The 20,658-nt window shown below is 59.5% G+C and overlaps 9 protein-coding genes across 9 annotated transcripts; 4 read left to right on the forward strand and 5 right to left on the reverse strand.

Annotated features, from left to right (window-relative positions):
- Window positions 1-102: 102 nt before the first annotated feature.
- A1Q1_04298 (uncharacterized protein) lies at window positions 103-446 on the reverse strand (the record flags this gene model as incomplete). Its single annotated transcript, XM_014322675.1, has 3 exons — window positions 103-201; window positions 262-356; window positions 425-446. The coding sequence occupies 3 exons, from the start codon at window positions 444-446 to the stop codon at window positions 103-105; spliced, it is 216 nt and encodes a 71-aa protein (XP_014178150.1).
- Window positions 447-1,164: 718 nt separating this feature from the next.
- Window positions 1,165-2,885, reverse strand: A1Q1_04299 (uncharacterized protein; the record flags this gene model as incomplete). The annotated part of the gene is made up of 7 exons (XM_014322676.1): window positions 1,165-1,376; window positions 1,420-1,621; window positions 1,842-2,123; window positions 2,185-2,229; window positions 2,324-2,416; window positions 2,484-2,555; window positions 2,676-2,885. 7 exons carry the CDS (start codon window positions 2,883-2,885, stop codon window positions 1,165-1,167), a joined length of 1,116 nt encoding a protein of 371 aa, XP_014178151.1.
- A 1,860-nt stretch (window positions 2,886-4,745) lies between these two features.
- On the reverse strand, window positions 4,746-5,301 carry A1Q1_04300 (uncharacterized protein; the record flags this gene model as incomplete). Its single annotated transcript, XM_014322677.1, has 4 exons — window positions 4,746-4,790; window positions 4,840-5,066; window positions 5,118-5,159; window positions 5,226-5,301. The coding sequence occupies 4 exons, from the start codon at window positions 5,299-5,301 to the stop codon at window positions 4,746-4,748; spliced, it is 390 nt and encodes a 129-aa protein (XP_014178152.1).
- Window positions 5,302-5,349: 48 nt separating this feature from the next.
- On the forward strand, window positions 5,350-6,858 carry A1Q1_04301 (uncharacterized protein; the record flags this gene model as incomplete). Its single annotated transcript, XM_014322678.1, has 3 exons — window positions 5,350-6,046; window positions 6,097-6,182; window positions 6,349-6,858. The coding sequence occupies 3 exons, from the start codon at window positions 5,350-5,352 to the stop codon at window positions 6,856-6,858; spliced, it is 1,293 nt and encodes a 430-aa protein (XP_014178153.1).
- Window positions 6,859-9,665: 2,807 nt separating this feature from the next.
- On the forward strand, window positions 9,666-13,794 carry A1Q1_04302 (chitin synthase 4; the record flags this gene model as incomplete). Its single annotated transcript, XM_014322679.1, has 2 exons — window positions 9,666-9,999; window positions 10,049-13,794. 2 exons carry the CDS (start codon window positions 9,666-9,668, stop codon window positions 13,792-13,794), a joined length of 4,080 nt encoding a protein of 1,359 aa, XP_014178154.1.
- A 477-nt stretch (window positions 13,795-14,271) lies between these two features.
- A1Q1_04303 (benomyl/methotrexate resistance protein) lies at window positions 14,272-16,073 on the reverse strand (the record flags this gene model as incomplete). Its single annotated transcript, XM_014322680.1, has 2 exons — window positions 14,272-15,948; window positions 16,041-16,073. 2 exons carry the CDS (start codon window positions 16,071-16,073, stop codon window positions 14,272-14,274), a joined length of 1,710 nt encoding a protein of 569 aa, XP_014178155.1.
- Window positions 16,074-17,230: 1,157 nt separating this feature from the next.
- A1Q1_04304 (uncharacterized protein) lies at window positions 17,231-18,404 on the forward strand (the record flags this gene model as incomplete). Its single annotated transcript, XM_014322681.1, has 4 exons — window positions 17,231-17,653; window positions 17,724-17,796; window positions 17,895-18,017; window positions 18,085-18,404. The coding sequence occupies 4 exons, from the start codon at window positions 17,231-17,233 to the stop codon at window positions 18,402-18,404; spliced, it is 939 nt and encodes a 312-aa protein (XP_014178156.1).
- Window positions 18,405-18,515: 111 nt separating this feature from the next.
- On the reverse strand, window positions 18,516-19,853 carry A1Q1_04305 (uncharacterized protein; the record flags this gene model as incomplete). Its single annotated transcript, XM_014322682.1, has 1 exon — window positions 18,516-19,853. The coding sequence occupies one exon, from the start codon at window positions 19,851-19,853 to the stop codon at window positions 18,516-18,518; it is 1,338 nt and encodes a 445-aa protein (XP_014178157.1).
- Window positions 19,854-20,083: 230 nt separating this feature from the next.
- Window positions 20,084-20,658, forward strand: A1Q1_04306 (uncharacterized protein; the record flags this gene model as incomplete). The annotated part of the gene is made up of 2 exons (XM_014322683.1): window positions 20,084-20,177; window positions 20,261-20,658. The coding sequence occupies 2 exons, from the start codon at window positions 20,084-20,086 to the stop codon at window positions 20,656-20,658; spliced, it is 492 nt and encodes a 163-aa protein (XP_014178158.1).

The following is a 20,658-nucleotide window of genomic DNA, read 5'->3' on the forward strand; positions in this document are numbered from 1 at the left end:
AGTTAGCACAGACGGGCTCTACAACTCACGATATCGGCCGGTGGGGTGGCCGTAGTCTGGCGGTCAGCAATCGCACATGCGCTTACTACAGCTGCCTCACGATCACGTTCGACCCGGAGCAGGACCGCGCTGTATGACCGTGCCACTGAGAACCAAGCTAAATTTCAGCTTGAATCGCAGTTGCGAGCTGACTTGCTGGCCCTGCGTAGAGCTGAGTGTCAGCTACGGGCACACACATACAGCTGGCAGTCACTGACTCACACTTTGGGAACGCAGCCGCCGCTCCACTGTTTTTGTGGTAGGAGCTGGCGGAAAAGTGACGGACTGAGAGTTAACGTGACCAGTACCAGAACTCACTGGGGATGTGAGATCAGGTGTTGTCTGGGCGTCAGCTTCACGAAACAATCCGCTCCAGCGGACTCACTCTCCATTGAGAGTTGAGACATCTCGCTCGTTAAAAGTGGCAGTTGGCAGCTCACAGCTTCGGCCATTGAATGGGAGGGAATTCTGAGCAAGTTGGCTCAGAGATATCTGCAAGTCAGCTGGCGCTACCAGTGATGGTCTAGCTATGCTGCCAGTAGAAGAGGCTACCTCACCGTGATGCGTTGTGGAAGAAGAGGAGTGGCGGCAACCACAGTTTGCAGGTTTTCACGATGGTAATCCCGGACTGAGAGTTAGTAAAGCGACGAACGCCTAACCCACTGGCTGGTCCATGGAAACGTTCTGTGTCGGGTGTGAGCTACATCACGGAGGTAACTAGCGCAGCTCTGCGCACCCTTGGAAGCGTGGCTCCTGTTAGGGCAAGAGTTGATATGGTTGCCATGGCCTGAGTGCGAGCGTCCGGAAAAAATCGCAGAGCTCACCCTCGATCGCAACACGATCGCCGAAGGCAGCAGTGATCCTGGCTGTTGATTTCTGATGAGCACGTCAGAGGAGAGGAGCTATGCTCGGTCGACTTTGCAGAACGGATCTGGGAGTTAAGGAAACATCCAACTGGTTAACTCACGGCGACGATTCACATATAGCCACGAGTCATCACACTCAGGCTGTGCGTCAGTTTCAAAGACACTCTGGACAACTCACCGTAAGCTTCATAAGATAGGCAGGTCAGCTCCCAAGCTCGTTAGTACCGTCACAAATGCACACTCTGCATGCTATTCCTCTTCACTCCTCAAGCTTCATGTGGCGGAACCCAATCCCCCTCAGAACAGCGCGCCACCCGAGCCCGGTTTCCATGAGGCGGCGCGTGAGCCACTCGTCGAACTTCCGCACATCCCTTGCAGCGCCTTCCTCCAGCTCCAGTTCCCTCGCTACTTCGCGCCAGCTCATCTCCTCCCCGGACACGAGCGTGCGGAAGTCGCCCGTGAAACGGAGTTCTGGTGTCAGCTCGTCTGGAGGGGGGTCCCGAAAGCTACGCACGGACGATCCTGAGACAGACTTGCTGTCCGAGACGCAGGGCCGAGTCCGCCCCGTCACATGCGGGCATGCGAGGTTTGATGTCTTCCATCTTTACCTCGTCATCATCGCTGTCGTCGAGCAGAGAGATGACCTCGGGCTCGGGGCGAGGCGGAGGGCGCACCTCTCGCACTTCGTTGGTCTGGGGGTCAGCTTGCAGGTAAATCTATTGTACCGTGAGCTGGCTTACCGAGCTGCGGGCCACTTCCTGTGGTGGACGATGGGTCTGGGAGTTAAATTCCACCACGACTATAACTCACCGCGCTGCCGCCTCCCTGACGCTGGCGACGACGCTCGAACTACTGTCAGCTTTTCGGTGCACAGATGGCAGCTCACCTGGCTTACCCCCTTGTCCCCCTTCCGCCTCTTGCTTGCGCTCGACGTACCAGAGTCATTGCGCGGCGCCTGGCATCAGCTGACGACTGCTCAGGCCTACCGGAGCTTACGAGACGCGGGCGCTTTGCCTCAGGCTCGCCACGAACCAAGTGATGATCAGTCTTAGCTGGCAGCGACGGAGGGGTGGCCGGTGCTGTTTGATTATTGCGCGATGCCTGAGCCTGTGCGGCGAGGAGAACGTATGCCGCGCCGAGGAAGTTCTGGACAACCGCTTCATCGACCTGACGTGAGCTACCACTGACAGACCAGAAAGCGTACTCGCTCTCCGTCTTCTGCCCTGGCATCCTTAGAGGTGGTCGCCTGGCGTCAGCTCACGGGAGTCCGGCAGCTCACCTGGTAAGTGGCAGCTGTTGTTGGTGCTGCCTCGACAGGACTGTTCTGCGCTGTCAGCTTCCTGATCGATGAAGGGAGCCAACAGTCTCGCGCAGAGCTTCCTGTTCGTTAGCTGTCTGTGGGCTTGAAGGGAGCTCACCTTCCACATCCCCTCGGCAAGAGACCCAGCCTGCGTCTTGTCTGGCGTTCGAGTCTGCCGTGCGCCTCTTCCGGGATATGTGTAGCTCATTACCTGGTGCTCCTCGGTGGGCGAGGCGCCGGTGTCCTGAAAGTCAGCTACAAACGTTCCTCCAACTCACTCGGGCGCGGTTCTCCAGGTGAGTGCCGTTTTGCGACTGAAATGTTTGGTCTCCTGCACGGGCGGCGAATGTCTGCATCATGTCAGCCGACAGCAAAGTTGCGCTGCTCACAGTTGCAGCAGTATACTCATCCTCGTCTTCATCAGAAATGATCTGCTGTCAGCTAAAGCGGCCACAGCGAAAGGAGCTCACTCGCTCGAATAACTCTGAGCTCGCCGCTCCAGGATTAGAGCACCGGTTCATGGGGCCTTCATCCTCCGTCTGCTCGCTAATCCAGTCGTCGAGAGACACGCTCTCCACGTCTCTGGTCAGCGGCTCGATGTCGACGGCGACAGCGCCAATGGCAAAAGTCGGGAGGGGAGGGGTGGCAGTGCCGCTGTGGCGGTTCTCGTCGCTGCTCATTGGGAAAGGTAGACAGCGGCGACTGTCAGTAGTGTTGAAAGGGAAGAGAGAAGAGGAAGGAAGGCATTGTTGAACAGCAGGTGGGGAAGTCCGATGACTACACGAGGGCGCCGGGCGCGACGTGTCCAGACACTCTCTCCTGCGATCCTGCGCCCCATCACACAGCTCCTCGCCCCTTTGCCCCTCTCTTCCCGCGTCGGCACACTCCACGGCTCCCCCCTCGCCTAAGACTCGCCTCGACTCCGTCTGGTGAGCGAGAGTGAATCCGTGGGGAAAGTCGCCCCCTTTGCTCGGCTGCTCACGAGACTTCCTTCATGGAGCACAAGTCCAAGTATGTGCATATGGCTTCGGTTACAAGCGCGGCTATGACTAAGGATCGAGCTTATCGACATGGAATCCCAGCTCGCGGAGTATCCCTTTCCACCCCAGGCTACCCTTGAGGAGCTGCTCCCCACAGAAGTTGTCGACTCTACGAACGCAGGGCCACAGAGCCTTGTCTGCGCCAACAGCAGCGGCGACCGCGGCCCACGTCATGTCCCGGACATCGTTACCACCAAGGGCCGTCTTGACATCGATGTGCAACCTGAGTCCTGGTCGTCAGTTCCAAAGGGAGCCTGGTAACTCACTGATGATTTGCTTACACACCTCGACGCCAAGGATGTGTGCTGCCTTGCGATGCGGCTCGCTGAAGAGCTTCGCCCGCTCTTCTGCGCCGTCCTCCTCGTCGCCGACCTCGATGGCGCGGCGTGGGGGCGGAGGAAAGACGTCACTGATCGAGACAATTTCAGACGATTCCCGACGCAAGGGCGACTGACTCTTCTTGAGCTGATGTGTGTGGTGAGGACGGGGCGCGGTGGAGGGGCGAGGTGCGACGCGGGAGGGGGCAACGGAGCGAAGCGGAGTGTGATTCTGAGAGCGCTGCTCGTCGCTGTCACTGTTATCGATAGTGATACAATCGGGAGTCTGGGACGTCAGCTCATGAGTCCTACGGGAGCTGTGACCACCCACCTTTGCGCGAGGACGCTTCTGTGGGAAACGCTTATCTGTGACGAGGGACTCAACCGCAGATGTCGAGTCAGACTTCATGGAGACTGGGGAGGGCACCTGCACATTCTCCATCTTCTCTGTCCTCTCGTCCTCAATGCCAAAGACAGAGCTGTCGGGAAGGAACGTCCTTTCCTCTTCGGAAGTCATGTCGACATCCACCTCGACACCGTTCGACGGCTTGCGGGCGCGCTTGACGATGCGCTGAACGCCAGCCCTCTCAAGTTCGTCCGGCTCTGAGTCACTGTCGCTGTCAAGGGACATGGGTGAGAATGATTGAAAGAGTGGTTCGTGGGGCCCTTTCCAGGTAGGGACGGACGGACCGGGGGTGCTTTGCTGTACGTTCGGAGTTCCCCAGCGGCGCGTTATGGCGGGCGGCGACCGCGTCGTGCGACTGTACGGCGACGGTCGACCACACCTGGGTGAAGGGGGAGTCTTCATGATGATTTGACTGCTCAGACGCAGACGTTGAGGTATGAAGGAGTTCGAACAGAGTTGATCTCCTTTTGAATGCGCTCCACCGAACAAGCAGGTCACAAGGCCGCGTGGGTTGCGGGCAGAATGCGCACTTGTGTCGAGCTTGAGAGATGAAGCAAACGAGAAAGTTGACAGTGCGAAGGAGATCTCCTCATCCTTTCTATCGTTGTGCCCCCAAAGGCATGCCTGTGGTGAGTGAATACTGAACGGAGAGTGTGGAAGTCCGAGCGGAGGGCGAGGCCGGCGCAGCTGTGTGCAGGGCCGGGGGCACGCGAAGGGTGAGTGTGCATGCCGGAGATCTCGCTGATGTCGTAATGTGTATGCATACATGATCGTGGATTAAGCGGCAGCCTTGCTCGGTCCCTGCAGCTGCTGGAACTCGCGCTGCAGAGTAATGATCTGCGGTCAGCTCGTCCTGCACTGGTCGGCTTACCTCGTCCTTCTTCTTGTTCGCCTTCTCCTGGTGCTCCTTGATCTGGTTCTCAACTCGCTTGCTGTAACGGTCAGCTATGAAGAGATTATTTGTGCAGCCTACATTTCTGACTTGATGTACTCCAGTCGCTTCTCCACGTTCGCCTTGGCCTCGGTCGGGTCCTGCCCGACGAGCGCCGGGCCGACGAGCTTGAAGATCGTGTTGTCCGCCTTCAATGTACTGAACTCCTGATCCCAGTTAGCCAAGTCCCAAAACTAACTGTATCCTCTGAAACTCACCTTGAGGACCGACTCGTTCTCCGCCTGCTGAGCGTCCAAGCGCTGTCGCGCCTCGATGACACCGGCCATCTCTATGTTGTCAGGTCAACTTCACGGAGGAACACCTACCGGCCTCCAGCTTCTGGAACTCGCGGGACTCGTCCTGCAGTTTGGCCTGGATGGCCCCAATCTTTGCGGCGGCCATGGCGTGCTAGTCGTGCTGTTGTTGTTGCAGCGTCGATTTCGGCGCTCAATGGAACATGACCGCATCTCGCGCCAGCAACGGCGCGCGATCGGTTTTGGTCCCGCGCGGCTCGGGCCTCCACCTTCCTCCACTTTCGAAGTCCACTCAACCGCTCATGTCGAAAACATTGCCGCCGACAACAATATCAACGACGACTCTGGAACTGCGACGAAGCACGACTCGAAGATGCACCCTCCCGACAAGGGGAAGGGGAAGAGAGTGGCTCCGATCTCCTCCGGAGCGTTCTCCTTCTCGCTCGGTGCCGGTCCTTCCAAGAAGCCGAAAGGCGATGAGGGCAACAACAACAAAGCCGCCGCTTCAGAACATGTCGGGGCATCGAAACCTCGATCACCAGTTGTCTCCAAGACGCTTCGACAACCTTCGAAGACACATGCGCAGACAGCAGTCACGACACCTCGCCGGCCGGAACGGCCCCTCGATTCGAGCACAGCGAAGCCCTCCCCGCGGCTACAAGCTATGCCTCCACCAATGAGCCTGACGCTCACACCGAAGCTCCAGAAGACGGACGTTACGCAGACGACACCGACTTCAGCCAGGCGGGCTCCCCCGACCTTCTCTCTAGCGGAGGCGTCCCCGAAAGGCCTCGGCTCACCGCAAATCGCCCGTACTCGCCCCCTGAACCCGGTCAGCGGGTCGCCGTTTCGACTCTCCGGCATCACTGCGCAGAAGGCTCCCAAGCCTGACGGTAAGCCGCTGCAGGGGCTCACGTCTCTGTCGCAGATGCAGGTTTCGCAGTCACTGCCGCCTCCACATCCGTCGCACACCGCCGAAACCGCTGGGGTGGTGTCTCCGCGAAAGCGGAAGAGCGCACGCAAGTCAGGGTGAGTACCATGCCCCATATTCCGCGGTGGAGTGCGTCACTGACCAGCCAGCGAGGGACTGAGTGCGCGCCTCGCGCACCTCGTTGCGTCAGCCGACACGGCGCTGATTCTGTTCTACACATCGCTATTACGAGGTGCGCGCACGCTGAGCGGCGACGCGCTGCAGAGGCGCATGCAAGACGCGCCAGTGCTGCTGCAAGTCACCCGTACTATGCGCGCTCCGTCGCCCTCGGCCGCACTTGCCCATTGCAGGGTTCTGCGCTGGGCTGCGGGAACTGGCGCTCACGCTGCAGACGAAGACGTCATGGTCGTCTTCAAAAGTCTGCCCCAGGAGTGCCCGCGCATCGGACGCGCTCTCGAGAGGATCGACGAGAACACCAGGGCAGCCGTGTGGTTTCCTACGTCAGAACTCGAGCTCCGAGCGCAGCGTGGGCCTGATTCTGGGACATCAGATGGCCGGGAGCGAGATGGCCAAGAACGCCAGGACGCGCCCGACGGGCAAGACGCGACGGTCTGCGTGGTGGCTCACGAGAGTTCGGAATCCGACAAGCATCCACAGGAACCCCAGGACGGCCAAGGGCACGCACCGGACATTCGACGCGCTGATCGCGCGGATCGCGCAGATCGCCCACTCCCAGTCCTGTTTGCGTCGCGGTACCTCCTGGCTGGCGCTTAATAGCGCATTCGGTGCATGGGGTGCGCGAATGCGCTCGCTTGCAGTCTGCACTACTCCTGCCAAGCTTTCCGGAGTCCTTAATCGAGACAGCACAGACGCGCTTTTCGGTGGGTCCAGCTGTCTCACCCACTTCACCCTCATGTCGCCTCATACCGCCGAGACCCTCCAGCCCTCATCGTCCCCCGGTCCGCCCTCCTTTGGCCCTGCATCCTGTCGGCTGGACAGGCTAGTATTGCATCCGCTGAGCTGTTGTCTGGCACTCGAACATGGTTCCGAGGCACCTGGCCCAGTTCTGTAGTCCTGCCGAGGCTTGCAAGGAGCGCTAGACGCATACGAGTTTTTAGAGTTGGCAGGCGCTTTGTGCAGCAAGGGACCTGCGAGTGCCCAGCGAGGTCTGCTGGCGCTGGACTACGACTCGCTTTACGAGAAGGCCATGATCTGCTCGTTTCATAATTAAGTTTTGTAACTGTTGTAGGATGGCGTTGAGTGCTTTACCCTGTGGACCGTGTCTCTGCGAGCTGCGATCGCTCCGGGTCGTGCACCGACCCACTGGGCGTTGGAGGGGTTCGGACGTGTTGTGTGTGATTGCATCTGATGAAATGACGATGGGGACTGAATGTCTGCCCTCTGCGCACCGACGTGGGATGGGCGCCAAGGGCCGAGGCGCCGAGGTCGGGAGGGCTCAGTGTCTGACGCGTTGGGTGAGTTTGATGGAGCTGATGGCGTACAGAATGAATTGCTGCGTAAGGAGGTTGCCACCGCTGCAGAAACGGAGGACGCGCAGGATCGCGCAGGATATTGCAGGACGCTCCGAGGATGGTGCAGGAAAGTTGAGCGGCAGATCAGATCATCAGTGGCTAGTGCATGGTCCAAATCCTGACCTCGCTGACCTCGCGCGCGCGCAGAGGCTGTGAGAGCACCACTGTTGAGCCGACTGTTGGCTAGAACTCTCGAAAGTTCACAGGGGCAGGGTCGGAGGAGCCAGGCGTGTGCAGGCGTCGCGACCTGCCCTTCTCGCGGTCTCTCGGCGTGCACCCTCCCTGGGTGGTCATTTCGTGGAGGCGAGGGCCAATCACGATCACAGAGTGCCTGCTGGCCCTTAGTTGTTCCTTGTATCCCTGACATCCGTGTGACCCTGCCACCCTGGCGAGGGGAGGTCTGGCTCACGACGCGAGAGTGTATCTGCTCCCCCCTCTACCACCGTACGGTTGCACGACTTGCCACCTGCACACCTGCACGCGCTTTCAGCTTTTCAGGTGCTGGGGACCCTGTGTCTTGGGATCTTGGGCGTGACGCCCGAGGGTCGGTCCTGTTACTGGTGTGTGGTCCAGTCTCAATATACGGGTCCCTGAAGACGTGCGCTCCTGACTTCCTGACGTACCTGTCCTCGCGCTTTTCTCACCGTACCATCGATCCACTAGGCCACTTCACTGCCCGCTGGCTGCCGGCTGCTGACCTTCCTCCGCCGAGCGTCAATCGCTCGCTGGGCCCGGCTCCCACCATAGAGCGCTCAAGAGCAGTGCTGTTCCTGGCCTGACCTCCATGTACCGCCTCCTTTTCACTCTAGTTGCTTGCCATGCCATCCTTCTGGCCACCATAGCACACACATGCATGCATACATGGACCCCTTCCCCATCTTCTAAGGCTGTTCTTGAACTGTTAGGCTTCCTCCGACATCGATAACGCAGCCCCCGGACACCAACCATTGCGACGACCGCAGCGTGTTTGATCGCTGCAACGGCCACTCAAGTGTGAGAGAGAGAGCAAGCCAGCGAGTAGTGTATTAGCCCCGTTCAAACGGGATAAACACCCACTGTTCTCACCCCAAACCCAACAGCCAAAATCGAAACCCTCTTTTCTCAACCCACCACCACCCTATCGATCCCTCCTTCCCTCTCTGCCTGCCCGACCTCGCCTCGCTCCCCCGTCGTGCTTCTTCGACATCCCATCCCATCATTTCTTGCTCTTTCTTCACCCCGTCCTCCGCCACCACCGTCGAATTACCCCCCCTCCCTCGTTTACCAGCACTACCCAACGCACACACGGAGGCGACTGCAGAGCGATCGAGCTGACTGGCGCATTTGGCCCAATAGCATCCAGGTCAAACAAAGCGTGAGTTGATTCCCTATGCTGTGACCTTGAACCCTCGACACCACCCTCTGCTGCCAGCCCTTCGGCCCTCCCTCCCTCGATCCCAAGCCCCTCGCACTACCCTGTCGCTCTTCATCTTCACTTCCACCTGAGCGAGCGCATCTCCCAACTCGCAACCTCCTCGTTGCTCGCCGTCACTTTTTCAATACCGACAGCGGTTCCGCATCGCATCGCCTCCGTATCCACCCACCCACACACCCTCCACCGGCGTCCTCACGTTCCCCCCTTCCGCTGCTTGTGCCCCTGTCGCCTTGTGCTTCATTACACCAGCAGCGTGATCCACGCCCCGCCCCCCGTCGCTCCCAGAAACGTCGTATACGATCTCTCTCCCTCCTCATCGACATCATCAGCAGCCAGCGGCTCGATACCAATCTCGATTCTCACGACTGGCAGTGCCGACACACCGGATTTACGCTTTGACAGCCTCTGACTCCCTCCCTCCCCTCCTACCCTCATTGACATTGGAATCGCCCACTGACGTCCGTGTTCAGTCATCACGCACCGCCGTCATCGTTCGCCTTCCTCCCGCTACGCTCTCACGATCTCGACACGGACTATGCAACCTTGAGCCATCTCTCAGGTCTGAAATATAACCCCGATCTCATTGTACCAAGAAAGAAACAAGAAAAACGATCCCCGTTGGTCATCGATCCAACATGTCCCGTCCCCCTTTTAACACCAACGTCTCCTTCGAGGAGAAGCCGCCCACTCCCCGACGACAGTCGAATAGGACAGGCGCGCCTCCCCCGGTCCCGATGAAGGACAACGGCGGCTCGAAGGACGGCTATGGCCAGCCTATTCCGACGCTCGGATATGAGGAAGCTGGATATGCTGGCACCAGCTACCAGGGCTTTTCGCAGAGCGCTGGCGCCAACGTCGGACGAAAGAAGTCGATGGTTCGTCCGGAGCGTGAGCGCATCGAGCCCGGACACCGTCTCTACCACTACCGGGAACACGCTGCTGCGGATGACGTCCGTGTTCAGCCGTCCAGTGAGTCTTTGCATTCCTCGATCGCGGACCTTCCGAAACTGACAAACAGCGACTGGTAACCAGCCATACGCTCCTCGCCAGGGCGGAGCTACCGGTCTCCGCCGCGGCAAGTCGGTTCTCGGCCGTGACGGTGACCTCGAACAGGAGTCTGGTCTCAACCTGTTCAAGCGCGGAGGCACTATCCGACGTAAGGCGTCTCGCGCCGCGCCGCGGCCATCGGACGGCACTGGGGAGCCTCCCGAGAAGCCTCGCGGCTGCTGCTCCAACATTGCACCTGGTCCAGTCGACGGATGGATGATCTACTGCTTCGTCATCACATGCTGGATCCCCAACTTTATCATCTCTGGCGTCTTCCGCAAGAAGACCCCTGAGGCTCAGCGAGCATGGAGGGAGAAGATGGGCATCGTCGCCATCTGTGCCGCCCTTATGGCCATTGTCGGTTACATTACTTTCGGTTTCACGCAAACGGTCTGTGGTAAGCAAGGCGCCCGTATCAAGGGTGAGAACATTTCGGTTTCGTCTGTCATCATCAACGGCTACAACTACGATCTCGGAACCTGGAAGCACCCGGCCGTCGAAAACACCGAGTTCAACGGAACGGTTACGCCCCTCTACATGGAGGACTGGATGGTTGCTGGCAAGGACGTTTCTTTCCTGTTCCAGAATGTCGCCGGCAAGTGCCGCGGTGTCATCACCAAGGCCGAGGGCTCTTCGATCCCCAGCCAGGATGACGTTCTTGCCTGGTTCTTCCCTTGCAACCCGTTCCCTTCGAACTCGTCTCTTCCCGTCAACGCCACTGGCTACGACAACGCCAAGAACTGCCACACTTCTCCTACGGCTCGCGATGAGTTTGAGAAGCTCGGCAAGACCAAGCACAAGGCCGGCGTCGTCTACTACACCTGGGACCAGGTACGTAACGAGTCCAGTTCCAGGGCCCTCGCCGTGTATCAGGGCAGTGTAATCGACCTTGGTCTCCTCAAGTGGCTCGACAACAGGCAGGTCAACTACCCCGACGTCTTCAACCTTATGATGAACGAGACCGATCGCTTTGCTCGTCGCGACATCACGTCCATGATGAACCGTGCCGGATGGAACCGTGAGGGAGACTGTCTTGCGGACACGATTCGTGTTGGTTTTGTCGACTCCAAGACCATTGGTTGTTTCGCTTCCGACATTGTGCTCTGGGTTTCGCTCGTCTTCATTCTCGGTGCCGTGCTCATCAAGTTCTTCATGGCGCTGTTCTTCGGTTGGTTCCTCAGCTGGAAGATCGGAAACTTCAACAGCGAGTCGTACAAGGACCGTATGCGTCGCGCCGAGGAGATTGAGAACTGGACGGACGACATTTACCGCCCCGCTCCTGGCTACCTTCGCCCGAACGCTCGCGACACTGGTGGCAAGAACGGAGCTGCCGGTGGTGCCAAGAAGGGCCACTTCCTGCCGAAGCAGTCTCGTTTCTCGCGCGCCGACACCATGATGATGCCTTCTTCGCGTCCTGGCACTGGCTACGGTGGCCAGCTCGACCTGAACCGCCGCCAACCCTCAAGCGTGTACGGCAACAGCCTGATGCCCACCATGCGCAATACTCCTCCGGGCTCGCCGATGCTGCGCGGTTCGCACTCGTCGGCCTCGCTCCCTCTGGAGTCGTCGATCTACGGTAGCAGCGAGTCGAACTGCCCCTTCCCGTTGAACAACTGCATTCCCCAGCCTCCTCCGGACTTTGAGCCTTTCGGTTACCCGCTCGTTCATACCATCTGTCTCGTTACCGCCTACTCTGAGTCGATCGAGGGTCTCCGCACTACCATGGACTCGATCGCCACCACCGATTATCCCAACAGTCACAAACTCATTCTCGTTGTGTGTGACGGAATGGTTCGTGGATCTGGATCTAAGCAGTTCACTCCCGACATCGTTCTCAGCATGATGAAGGACCTCGTCGTTCCTGAGCAGGAGGTTGAGGCGCACTCGTACGTCGCCATTGCCGACGGTCACAAGCGCCACAACATGGCCAAGGTCTACGCCGGTTTCTACGCCTACGACAACGACACTGTCGAGCCCTCGAAGCAGCAGCGCGTTCCCGTCGTCATGGTCGCCAAGGTCGGAAACCCCATGGAGCGCAACGATGCCAAGCCCGGAAACCGTGGAAAGCGTGACTCGCAGATCGTTCTCATGAACTTCCTTCAGAAGGTCATGTTCGACGAGCGCATGACTACGTTCGAGTACGAGTTCTTCAACTCACTCTGGCGCTGCACCGGTGTTTCGCCCGACAAGTATGAGACCATTCTCTGTGTCGACGCCGACACAAAGGTTTTCCCGGACTCGATCTCTCGTATGAACGCGTGCATGGTCAACGACCCCGAGATCATGGGTCTCTGTGGTGAGACGAAGATTGCCAACAAGCGTGAGACGTGGGTCACCATGATCCAGGTCTTCGAGTACTACATCTCGCATCACCAGACTAAGGCGTTCGAGTCCGTGTTCGGTGGTGTCACCTGTCTTCCCGGATGTTTCTCGATGTACAGGATCAAGTCGCCCAAGGGAGACTCTGGCTACTGGGTGCCCATCCTCGCGAACCCCGACATTGTCGAGCACTACTCGGAGAACGTTGTCGACACCCTCCACAAGAAGAACCTCCTGCTTCTTGGCGAGGATCGTTACCTCTCGACTCTCATGCTCAAGACCTTCCCGAAGCGTAAGATGGTGTTCTGTCCCCAGGCCGTGTGCAAGACGATTGTCCCCGACACGTTCAAGGTTCTGCTCTCGCAGCGTCGTCGTTGGATCAACTCGACCATTCACAACCTGTTTGAACTCATGCTTGTCCGTGACCTCTGTGGAACGTTCTGTTTCTCCATGCAGTTCGTCGTCTTCATGGACCTCGTCGGTACCCTCGTTCTTCCCGCCGCCATCTCGTTCACCATCTACGTCATTGTCATTGCCATTATCCCCAGCCAGCCGACCCCGACGATCTCGCTTATCCTACTCGCGTGTATTCTTGGTCTGCCCGGTGTGCTCATTGTGATCACCTCGCGCAAGTTTGTCTACGTCGGCTGGATGCTGTTGTACCTGTGCTCGCTTCCCGTCTGGAACTTTATCCTGCCTGCCTACTCGTTCTGGCACATGGATGATTTCTCCTGGGGTGAGACTCGTAAGGTCCAGGGCGAGGAGGGCAAGAAGGACGCTGGCCACGGCGACAAGGAGGGTCACTTTGACTCTAGCAACATCGTCATGAAGCGCTGGATCGAGTTTGAGCGTGAGCGCCGCTGGCGCGAGGGGACCATGTCGCGTGACTCGTACTACGACGTCATCCAGCGCTCCAACTCGCCCCACGGCGGCCGTTCGTCGACGAACCACCGTTATTCAATGGTATCGACTGCTGAGACGCACCAGTCTGGCTTCAACACGGCCGAGGGAGGCAACAATGGCCTGCTGCGCTCAGACAACATGTCGTCGCTGGCCTTACCGCCTTCCAACTCTGACCTGTCGATGTACAGGCCGAGCCGCAGCCCTGCCGACAACCGCAGCAACAACTACCCGGGCTCGGAGGAGGAGCAGCCGATCCTTGGCGCCCCCGCCCCCGCGCCCGAGCAGGCGCGGTCACCGCCAGGATCGCGTGGTGTCTCGTTAGTCGACCGCGGCTACGTCCCTCCCCCGTCGTCGGCGCAGGACCCCGTCCGCCGCGTCGCGCGCAACCACAACCGCCGCTCGTCGTCGCAGGGCGGAAGGAACGGCAACTCGATGTCGTCGAGCGGCCACAACAATGCTAGTTTACCCCCTGGTGCCGCCGCGCCCAGGTATTAGATAACCCCCCGGGAGCAGTTGCAAGCTCCCCCGGAATCACGAAGCCACCTGCTGGACTTTTTGAGGTGATTGATCCCCCCGACTTCCATAGCAAGCAACTCTGACACCCCCCATCACCCAAGTACCAACCATCATATCTCTCGCCTCATGGACTTTTAACTCTCGAGTGAGGAAGACCCAGTCACTCGTGTTTATTGATGCACAAGTTACATAGGATTTGACCCCGATATGCTACATATTCACGTACACATGGGAGGAGCTGGGCACTGACGAATTCTGATAGTTGAGCTGAAGGAGCAAGACACTGACTGGACACTCGCCATTGCATTACTCGCAGGATAAGTGAAGTATATGCATACAGATTACTTTTTAACGTGGCCACCTGAGGGCGACGGCTATAGTACAACTTTTTAACGTGGCCGTAGCTGGCGACGCTCATATCTAGATGATCTATGAGATTGGGTGTTGATGATGGGCTTAGACAAAGGTGGCGGCACGGCTCGACTTGGCACGAAGCCACGGGCCATACTTCCAGAGGACGAAGGGGATGGGGATGAACGCGACCGAGATGAAGCCCATGAGGGAGTTTCCCCAGTCAATACCCAAGTTATTGAACAAAGGGCGAGCGACAATGGGCATCGCGGCGCCCATGATGGAGCGCACAAAGTCGTTACTGGCGAGAGCAGAGGCGGGGCAGTTCGGGTACGCAATGGCCATGTAGGAGAGATAGGGGATGAAGGACCAGCAGTCTGCGAGGCCAAAGATGGCGCTAGCGATGGTGGGCGAGATCCAGTGTGTGCGGTTTGCGCTCCACGCAAACCAAAACAGGCAGATGGGATAGCAGAATGCCCCGGGCAGGCTGAGGGGCAGGTAGTCCTCGGGCTGGAGCTGCCTCCCCTCGCGCCGAGCACGCACGAAGCGCGGCTCCCACCACACCCTGCTCCAAATCACATACACGACGTAGCTCGCCATGCCGCCGATCGTGAGCGCGATAAACGGCAGCCCGCTCAGGCCAATGTTCCACCCATAGCCCTTCCAGTGCTCGTTGCCGACGCCAAAGACCATGGGGAACGTCTCAAAGTAGGAGTAGAGAATAGCGTAAGTGAGCCCCTGGTACAGGTCGATGGCGAGCACGATAGGTTCGGCGACAGTGAGCACCATGGGACGGACGAGGGCCTCGTACAGCTCGTGCGAGATGGTTTTCTCCTTGGCGGTAATCTCGCATGCGGCGTGGTAGCTCTCGTCGCCTGTCATTTTGCGCAAGCGCGCCGCGCGGCGGTACAGGATGTTGTCGGCGTTTGTCTCGGGCAAGCCGAAGAAGAGGAGCACAAGCGCAGCCCCCGCAATCATGAGCATGATCCAGAAACTCCACCGCCAGCCCTTGTTCATGATCGCGAAGCCGGCGATGAAGGGCGCCGTGGCCGGCGCCACGCCGAGCGCGACGCCGTACAGGCCCATGGCGTAGCCGAGCTTGCGGTCCGAGAAGACGTCGGCGAGCGTGGCTCCGCCCGTGGCCAGGGGCGGGGAGCCCATGAATCCGGCCAAGAAGCGGAGGACACAGAGCCCCGCAAAGTTGTCCACGAGCGCAGAGGGGATCTGCAGGATGAAGAAGATGAACAAAGACAGGACATAGGGCGGGTTCCGGCCAATGCTTGCCATCTCACTCAAGGGGGAGAGGAACAGGGGGCCCACAGCGTATCCGACGACGAACAGCGTGATGGAGAGCGTGGCCACGATCTCGGCGACGTGGAATTCCTCCGCGACCTCGTGAGTGCCCAGCGCGACGATGGACGAGCCAGCATAGATCGCAAACGTGTAGAACATGATGACGGCCACGATCCAGCACTTCAGCCTGAAACTCCAGTTTTGCGGGTTCGCCGGGTCCTCGGGCCCGTACCACGTTACGATCTTGATGCCGTCCGGCACGACGGGGAGCTTCGTCTGCCGGTCGTCGTGCCACGAGATCTTCTCGTCGTCGTCCCCCACTGCTGTCTCCAGTGAGCAGGCGGAGGGCGGCGAGGTCGGCCCGGGCGCGCGCGGGAGGGGCGGCTTCGGGTCCTCGTCGCATTGGAAGGTGGGCACGACGAAGCCCGGCTTCTCCTCCGCATACGGGAAGGCGGAGGGCTTGAAAACTCGCACGAGCCGTCCGAATGTCTGTGTCGTTAGTCGATATTGCCACAAAATCAAGGCTAAGGCCAGGAAACACTAGCCCGGGGGAGGGCGCGTGGGGCGCAAAGGGCACTCACAGTCTCACGGACAAAGGAGCTCCACCGAGCCATAGTTGTTTGTTGTGTGTTAACGCAAGAGTTTTGTCAACCAACGATCGGTATGTGGGCCGAAACGTAGCCGCGGTGTCCGATACTTATACGTTCTTGCATTGCTCCATGTGCTTTGCAGCTTTACACTTTCCACAGGACCCGCGCCGAGAACAAGCATGCGCCGACGTCGGGCCGTTCCTTTCTCTGCGACGGTATGCGGCCCAAGGCCCGGGGTGCGAGTTGAGGCAGAACTCGCGCGTGGACCCTGCAAGTCACCTGCGGTGCGGAGATACGATGCTGACCGAGCCAGTGACGACCCAGCCTGCGGTGGCTTACTCTATATGACGACCGGAAAGTACCCCTAGGGAGGCGTCGGAATTCTGCCGGCTGCACCTCTACGCTGGGGACAGTTCTGCCTAAACTCCATCCCATCAGTCAGCCAACTTCGGATAGTTGCTCCGGGTCGTCATTCGGTCGTCACTGTTGCCATCTTCTGCTCGACGGTCGTCACTTGGTCGTCATTTCGACCATTAGTTGGGGAAAAAGGTCGTCACGACCTCGAGTCTTTATAAGCGGTGCGCGCATGTGTAGATCCATCTGCTTATTCATGCTTTGTCAGGCTTTGTCAGAATGCTGCTTCTCATGACGACCGCTGACTACTTTCAGACGTACGGCCAGCGACAATGAGCCGAAGGCTATGCCACACTATCTTCATTCTAGATCCTAGCACTTCGCCTGTCTGTGCCAAGCACGAGCCCATGCGCACCGTGGGCCGCGTATCAACTTATCGAGTCGGAAAACTTGCCGCAACGTCCGGAACACTCGTTCCATCTCCGTTAATGCGAGGTGAGGAACTCGCACTGCGCCAAGACAACGAGAAGTCGGGCGAGTTGAATCACCTGAACGCGACGAATGCGCAACTGAGGCGCTCGCCCTTAGCGAGCTAGACGCGATAGACGAGCGACAACCAACGGGACTCAGGGATGGACGTGAGTTCGTGCGGACTTGTCTCTATCTCCTCACAGCTCCCAGCCTTCCCAGATCGCACTGCGGAGGACAGCACTGCAGTGGAGACCGTGAGAGACTGCGAATTAAGCAGAGGCAGCCTCGAAGCGCTGGTCGTGGGAATCTCGGACACCCCGGTGTCCTCAGGACTCGACCACGTGCCCATGACGTCTATGAACACCGAGCCCTCCATCGGTCGTCGTTTCGGGACGTTCGGTGATGCTTGCTTGCTTGGGGGCCTGGAACCAACTGGCACCAGTGCCGGGTGTTGTTGTCGCTTGAGCACTGCGTTATCAGGTCCGTGGCTGCGTGTCAGATCGGAGTCAGTTCTCCGCCGATCATTCCACATCACATCTCGTCAGCCCGTCACTTCATCAACCACTCCTCTCTCACTTCTCTCTATCCACGAACTCGACCTCCAAGGGACATCCAAGGAAACAGCAATGGTCGCCCCTCCCCCCGCCGCGAACCAGAACAACCTCCCGCCCGAAGGCGGGCTGGTGCAGGATGCCCTCCTCGGCATGAAGTACAAGTACATTCGCGAGCAGCCGACCACGCTCGTCGTGACCATCACCCCGCAGGGAAAGGGGCACCCTGTGAGTATCTCGTCGCAGGTCAGCCGACAGGCTGGCCTGCCCTACATCCTAGTCAGCTAGCTGACAGCAGAACTCGTACCACGTCGTGGACGACAAGGGCCTGCTCATCATCCAGACCAAGTCGGACGGGTCGAAGACGAACAGTGAGTGTGCTCTTTTGACTGAGCTGGACGGATGAAACGGGGGATGTTGTAGAGGACAATGGGAAGAAAGGGCGTAGGACTCCCACTGACACCCGCAGTCATCTTTGACGGCGAGGGCGGCGAGCTGCTCTGCATGTCGCCCAACCTCATCACGATGCACCACTCCATCTCGGGCACGCACGGCGGACAGGACGTGTACAAGGGTTCCGTGCACTCTGGATGTAAGTGATCTTCAACCTGCCTCGACATCAGAGAGGGTTGATCGGGCACTGCTCGCTCCGCTCGCAGACACTGACGCCCACCCAGCCGGCGGCGAGTCCGAGTACCGCGCCACGTACACCAACCACGACACAAACGTGACGACCGAGGTGGACTACTACGGCCCCTGGGAGGAGCACGACGGCAAGATCATCGACCACAGCCAGCAGGACCGCGTGCTCGCCAATGTGTGCCGGGAGAACATCTTTGACTCCAACATGCCCCGCATCGCCGCCGCGGGACCGGGCACCGAGTACTTCCTCCAGGTCGTTGCTGGGGTTGACCTCGCGAGCGTCGCGACGATTGCGGTTGGGTTTGACATGATACTCGAGCGCGACCACAAGAAGTAAGAAAAGCGGAATTGGTACACACACATATGCAGAAGTCTAGCTTGGTCTTAGCGATCTAATGTTGTTGGTTGAGGGATGGATTGTGAGGGTTGGAGGAGAGTGACGGCGGAGCTACTGCTCGTCGAGCCCGGCGCGCCAGTCCTTGTCGGCGAGGATACTCCGCACACGCGCCTCGAGCCATTCCGTGTTCCCCCAGAATCCCCAGGAGGCTTGGAAACGACACCAGTCGACCAGTGCCGTCTCCCAGTGCCGCTTGAATTCGTTCCACGGGTACGACTCCTCGCTCATGCCCCACCTCTTGCCGTTCGCCAGCAGTGTCCGTCTGTACTCCTGCAGCAGTTTCCTCTCCCCCTCCGTCATGTCGAGTGTCTGACCCACATGCCTGTCGGGCACAAGCATGACGAGCGGGATCGAGCACGTGAACAACTTGGCGAGGTCGCATGCGCCAAGCCCTAGACCGACGTACTGGAAATCGAAGAAGGCCGCGCGCATCTGGTCCGAGGTCGTGAAGAGGTTCTCGCTCTTGACGTCGCCATGAATGAGTGTCTCGGCTGGCCGTCCCCGCGCCTCAAGGACAGACGCAACGCGTTCGGCCATGTTCATCCCGTCGTTGTCTTCCGCGCAGAAAGCATCGGCCCACTCCCCGCCCTCATCCGCGAGGTTGGCGAGCTCACCCCGCCGCGTGGCGAGGTATGTGTACCCGCCATTCAACCAGAGCTTCTTGCCCTCCGGCCTGCTCTCCTCGAGCGGCGGGCGCACAAACTCGTGCGTCTTGGCGGGGAACAGTTGCCGGCTGTTACCGTGGAACTCGCCGAGCCAGCGGAGCGCGGCGCCAACCTGCTTTTCGGAGAGGTAGGCGCGCTTCTCGCCCGCGAGCGGGAAGGAGACGCTCAGGTCTTCGAGCAGCAGCGCCAGCGTGCCCTCCAGCTCGGGGTGCTGGCCATCAATACCCGCGACAGCGGGGCAGTCGGCGACCGTGGCCTTTGTGCAGACTACGGGCGCGACGTGCGCGTAAAAGTACTGCTCGACGCGGTACGAGAGCATCTTGCGCAGGTGTCCCTCGTCGGCATCAGACACTGGCGGAGGGGAGATGAGCTTGAGCACGAGGCGGCGCTGGTCCCGGCCCTTCCTCGCGACGACGGAGCACACATGGCCATACCCCGCCCACAGGGTCTGGAGCTCGCGCAGCGAGACGACCTCGTACCCGAGAGGCTGGAGGAGGAGCTCGGCGACGCGGCGCGGGGTCGGCGCCGAGCTGCGGGAGGACTGGCGAGGCATAGTCGGCGTCGCTGGCGTCGGCGGTGTGGGGGGATCGAGAAGTTGGCGCCGAGACGAGGGAGGTAAGAGAAGACGGACGGAGCTGATAAGGATGGGCGACACAAAGTCGGTGATCGGTGACGGGCTTCGGCGCGCACTGATATCGCGGCGGTCGGAACCAAATAAACGCATGTGGCGATTCTGGCGCTGGCACACACCTGTATCCAGATCGTCTGAGACGTCGTGCCCACGAGACTTGTTACCTGGGCGCAACACACATGCACACAGGCGCCGGGACGCGCAAGTCAAGTCGTTCTAGCCCTCCTTTGCTCCCTTCGCCCCTTTCCTCATCCTTTCTCTGCTCGTAGTCTTGTCCACCTTCATCATGGCACCCCTGTCTCTCATCCACACACTCGTTCACCATGGACGACGACGACCCTCCTACCCCGGAGCTTCCTTCCGTCCCTGAACCCAGCCAGAAGGAGGTTTTTGGAGACTCCCCAACCCAGGCCGAATGTAAGCTATTAATCCGCTGTAAGAGCTGATAGCAGTCCGGCGCATCTTCGAACCCCGCCAGGCCCGCGGATACAACTTTGTAGCGCCGACGGAGCCCGAGGTCGTCCGTCCCCGTCAACAATCGTCGCCTCCATCCCCGCCTCCATCTAGGACAGTGGTGACCAGGCGTCGCTCTCCTTTACCTGTAGACGGGAGCGACGATGAGGTTGTGATGATCGGGGAGTCCCCGGCACCGCCTTCTTACAAACGTCTGCGTGCCAGCGCACCTCAGCAGGAGAGGCGTGTGATTCCACGCAGCGGCACGAAGGCAAGTCCTTACTCTGTGCCCGATACGCCGCTGCGCGAGCTCTCGCGGACCGTGTCCCCTCCCACCTCTGGAAGCCGGCGAACCCTCCCCCGCCGCCCCAGCAGCCAGTCGGCCCTCCCCGAAGAGGTCCGGTATCGCCTTGCTCGTAAGCTACGTGATCCCCCACATAGCTGA

This window comes from Trichosporon asahii, assembly GCF_000293215.1.
Source record: "Trichosporon asahii var. asahii CBS 2479 unplaced genomic scaffold scaffold00070, whole genome shotgun sequence".
Classification (NCBI taxonomy): Eukaryota; Fungi; Basidiomycota; class Tremellomycetes; order Trichosporonales; family Trichosporonaceae; genus Trichosporon; species Trichosporon asahii.